Consider the following 4,944-nt stretch of genomic DNA (forward strand, 5'->3'; position numbering starts at 1 on the left):
ATCACACTGTATAATTTCGATTAGAGTGCCATCTAGATAAAAAGCAGCGTCAAACTTTTAGCGTCAAGCGTCATTTTGACGAAATAAACGACCCTAGTTTTACAAGTAAGAAAAATCGAAAGTTTACTTATCAGCCTATGTTATACCCTAACCTATTTGGATCAACAATAACAACAACAACAACAACAACACATAATTTTTATGACAAATCAATCACAACAAAAAAAATGATTTAAAAAATTTCCGCTAATAACTTTTTTCAATTTTCACATGCGGTATTTTTTTATTAAATTTTTTTCATAATAATTTCACTGTTATAAAATTCTAAAAAAATTTATAACATTTGTCAACTTTAGTGTCATAATTTAATGAATATTGGAATATTTATTAATATTTTTATAGATATCAATAGGTTAGAATAAAGAATAGCTATAGATTTTACCTCATCGAAATCCATTATATTTTTTTTATTTTAATGTTTCATAAACAATAAATAATATTTTTAATTTAATTAAATAGTACGTAAGCGTCAATTAAATAAAGCTCAGAATTTTCAGCTTTATCACTGCTCTTTATCTAGATGGCGCTTTGATCGAAATTATACAGTGTGATCGAATTCGACGCTCGAAGCTGGCGTCAAGCGTCATCGTGAAATCGCACCTTAAAGCAAATTTTTTTTATGATAATTATGTTCTAAATGTCATGGTATACTGTTGTTTATATTATTATTTCATGAAATTGAATGTTTTATTTAAATGTAATATTTAATCTTTTTATTATAAATATTAGACAGTGAAGTGACTGCTCAACAATATATTGTTGACAAACTATAGTGTTGATAAACAAAAGTGTGTAAAATAAACTATTTTAATATTGTGAAAATATTATTTGAAAATATAGAATATAAAAAAAAAATCATTGTGTTTGAAAAATAAAATACCGAATACTTTTTGTAATGTCTTACAAATCTATTGATAATGTTGGAAGTAGGCAACTACGGAATAGGTTACGTCGTCTACGTGAATGTGTCAACGACGTTGACCAAGATCAAATTGCTGAGCACATTGTATGTAACAGAAACGAAGAAATTATATTTCCAGCTGTAGAAGTAAATCATGAGTAAGTAAAATTAATTCATTACCTATTACAAATTAATTTATTCATAAAAACTGAAATCTAGCAAATTTTATTAATGACACTGAAGTTGACAGATACTAAAAATTTTTTTATTATTTTATAACAATTAAATTATAATGAAAAAAGTTTCATAAAAAAACTCCACATGTGAAAATAAAAAAAAATGTAAATGGAAATTTTTTAAAGTATTTTATTATTGTAATTGATTTTTTGTAAGAATTCAAAAAATTGACAGCTGTCAGCTAACTTCAGTATCATTTTTATTATAATATTGCACTTCTCTATTGATTTATATTTTATAAATGATTGATTTTTCAGCAATAATGATGGCATGATACGTAGGGAAAATAGATCTCATGATGACAGCAGTTCAGGTGATGACGATAACTTCGAACCGAATTTCAATAATGCTGATGACATTGTACAAAACAGAAACGAAGAAGTTATATTTCCAGCTCTAGAAATGAATCATGAGTTAGTAAAATTATTCATTCATTACCTATTATAAATTAATTTATTTAAAGAAACTTAAAACTGTCAAATTTTTAATTAGCACATTTAATTATAACATTGCAGTTCTCTCTTGATTTATATTTTATAAATTACTTATTTTTCAGCAATAATTATAGAGTATTATTTCGACCTGAAGACATGAGACCAAGGGAGAACGAGTTGAATGGTGATGACAATTTAGGTGAAGATGTTTTCGAACAGAATTTCAATAATGATGATCACAATGATGTTGAAGATGATGAATATGAAAATGAAAATGAAGATCCAGAATATGTGCACAACCGTAATCAAGAGAACAACAACAATAATATTAACCAAAATCAACCTTTGTTTGATGGCGCTCCATTAACTGTTGGAGATAGTATGCTCGTTATTTTATCTCTTATTTTGTTATGCCACAATTTATCTATGGCTTGTGTTGAAGATGTTATAAAAGCGATAGAATTGCATTGTATACCACACGGTTTAAAAAAAAATAGCTTACATAAATTTAAAAAATATTTTCAACTTGATGAAACTGAAATAATAAAACATTATTATTGTAAATTTTGCACCCGAGAACTTGTCAATAAAAATGAGGAATGTCCATCTTGTGTACAAAAAAAAAAACTCTTACTTCGTCCAGTTACCAATTACAACTCAGCTAAAAGAAATGTTTAGAAGACATGATTTTTATGAAAAGCTTCAATGGCGATTGAGAAGACCAAATCTTGTTCCTGGTACTATCTCTGATGTTTATGATGGAGAACTGTATAAGGAATGGAGCAACAATGGTTTTTATCGAATCCTAATAATATATCATTTAGTTGGTATACTGATGGTATACCAGTATACAAATCGTCTCACATAAGTTTATGGCCTTTTTATCTCACTATCAATGAGCTACCTTTCAACGAACGTAAAAAACGAGAGAATACTTTGTTGTTAGGTTATTGGTTTGATGATAAAAAACCATATATGAACAACTTTATTTATAGATTCCGAGAAGAGTTACACAGTATAACTGAAGGAGTGCAAATTTATCTTCCTGACAACAATGTAATTGTTGTAAGAGGTGTCGTTCTGATGGGTGTTTGTGATCAGCCTGCCAAGAGTGATTGCTTCAACTTTATGCTTTATAATGCTGATTTTGGTTGTACCTCTTGCTTATCAAAAGGTCAATCATTGCGTACAGATGCAGGTGGTACTGTCCACGTTTATCCTCATGAGCCTCAAGTACAATTAAGGACATCTCAACAAACAGTGACACACGGTAACCTCGCAACACCAGATGAACCAGTCATGGGAGTTAAAGGAAATTCTGCTCTATGTTTAATTATGCCAGATTTTATACGTGGTACAGCTATTGACCGAATGCACTGTTCAGATGGTGGAGTGATTAAAAAAATTCTAAGTTTACTATTTGATGCTACGTATAGTGATAATGTTTTTTCATTGCGTGGTGTTATAAATCAAATCGACAATCGATTAATAGGTATTAGGCCACCTAAGTTTATACATCGTTTGCCACGAACAATAACTGATTTAAAACATTGGAAGGCATCGGAATTAAAAGTATTTTGTTTTTATTATGCGATTCCACTATTTGAAGGAATCATGCAACTTGATTACTTTCAAAATTTTGTAAAACTAATTATAGGCTTATACATTTTAAGTTGCGATATTGTTACTGATGAGATGATTGCAGTAGCTCGTGATTTTTTGAATAGTTTTGTACGTGAGTTTCAACAATTATATGGATTACGATATTGCTCCATAAACATTCACCTATTAGTACACTTACCTGACTCAGTCAAAAACTTAGGACCTTTGTGGGCTCATACTTGCTATGAGTCCGAAGATTTAAATGGCCAAATATTGAAACTATTTCATAGTACTTGGCACATCGATACTCAACTAGCAAGATCGCAAAGTCAAGTCTTAACCATGATAAGACTTATTGATCTTTCACGAAATGAAAAAGTAAAAGATTTTTGTTATAATAAAAAAAATCAAGTAAAAATTGTAGATCAAATATCTGATCACTGTTACACCGTTGGCAATTATAAATATCTTGAGCATGATGATATACCATTAATTATAGTCCTGGCAATGCACCAAAGTGGACTCTTAATAAATAATGTATAATAAAACAATACTTAAGACTTATGAAAAACAATAAGTTGTATGTATCTGAAATGTATAATAACAATTTGCAAACAATCTCATCAGTGGCTCAGTATGTTGAAAATAACAGACTCCAATTTGCATTTATTTATTGTTTCATACAATGGTCACAGTGTCTTTGTCGCCAAAATGTTTGTCTTTGCAATAAATATCATTTTGCAATTGTTAAAGAAATTGTACCTACTGATGTATTCGTTGCAAATGGCGATCACTTTGTATATGACAGTAGATCATTTTTACTTACATGCAGGGATACTGATAATATCAAAGCTATTGCAGTTGAATCACTGATTACGCCATGTTTTTAGATAAAAATTCAAGCTCAAAATTATATTGCAGTTCCTATAAATACTAAAGAACGAGAGTAAAAAAATATTTATGTGGAATAATCAATATTTTTGCTGGAAAAAGATCGTTTTTTTTTTATATAAAATACAAAAATGTACGTAATCGACATAAATAATTGCTAATGAACTATTGATTCTAGAATTTATGTGATTGGCTATATAATTGTTTAAAAAAAAATAAAACACAATTTTTAACTCATTTATAATAATTATATCTTTTTTTTTATTGTAATTATTATTATTACAATAGTAAACTATTATATTATCAACCAATAATTTTTTTAACTACACTAATAGAAGGATTTATTAACTACTAATAATTTAATTTATTTGAAGACAATCATTTAATTCATTAAATTTTAATAAATATCTTTTAGCATTCAATTAATATATTTATTTGAGAGGAAAGTACATTTATTAAAAGTTAAAAAGTATTTTTTAATAGTTAGCAAATATTTATTAACAGTTAATAAATATTTTGTTGAGTGAATTTGTTTTGCTTGCAATGTCATATGATATGAAGATTACTTATAAACAAAAATCATCTTTCTCAATTATTTCCAGTAATTATATTACAAAATAATAACGTTAATTGTAAAATACCAAATTCTATCACAGCTCATCATTATTTTTTATATTTTTAAGTATTAAAAGCGTTAATTTTTTTAATGAATTGAATTATTATCAAGTATTCCAGCTATAAGATTATAAGAAGTGTCGAAAAAAAAATTGCTGTATTTTCTTTTGATTTTAAATAAATATTTGTTAACAGTTAACAAAT

At 27.4% G+C, this 4,944-nt stretch overlaps 1 protein-coding gene across 3 annotated transcripts; it reads left to right on the plus strand.

Annotated features, from left to right (window-relative positions):
- Positions 1-506: 506 nt before the first annotated feature.
- On the plus strand, positions 507-4,369 carry LOC123265424 (protein PFC0760c-like). Of its 3 annotated transcripts, XM_044729164.1 has the most exons (4): positions 507-705; positions 790-1,119; positions 1,456-1,611; positions 1,755-4,369. In XM_044729164.1, exon 4 carries the CDS (start codon positions 2,410-2,412, stop codon positions 3,775-3,777), a length of 1,368 nt encoding a protein of 455 aa, XP_044585099.1. In that variant the 5' UTR covers positions 507-705; positions 790-1,119; positions 1,456-1,611; positions 1,755-2,409; the 3' UTR covers positions 3,778-4,369. The 3 variants fall into 2 exon arrangements, with proteins under 3 accessions (XP_044585099.1, XP_044585098.1, XP_044585100.1); XM_044729163.1 differs by having other exon boundaries at positions 507-1,119.
- The last annotated feature ends 575 nt before the right edge of the window (positions 4,370-4,944 follow it).

The sequence above is a fragment of the Cotesia glomerata genome, linkage group LG5, assembly GCF_020080835.1.
Source record: "Cotesia glomerata isolate CgM1 linkage group LG5, MPM_Cglom_v2.3, whole genome shotgun sequence".
Lineage (NCBI taxonomy): Eukaryota > Metazoa > Arthropoda > Insecta > Hymenoptera > Braconidae > Cotesia > Cotesia glomerata.

Bases quoted from the DNA above. Each gene is read 5' to 3' on its own strand.
- LOC123265424 (XM_044729163.1), top strand. From the start codon at position 2,410: ATGGAGCAACAATGGTTTTTATCGAATCCTAATAATATATCATTTAGT.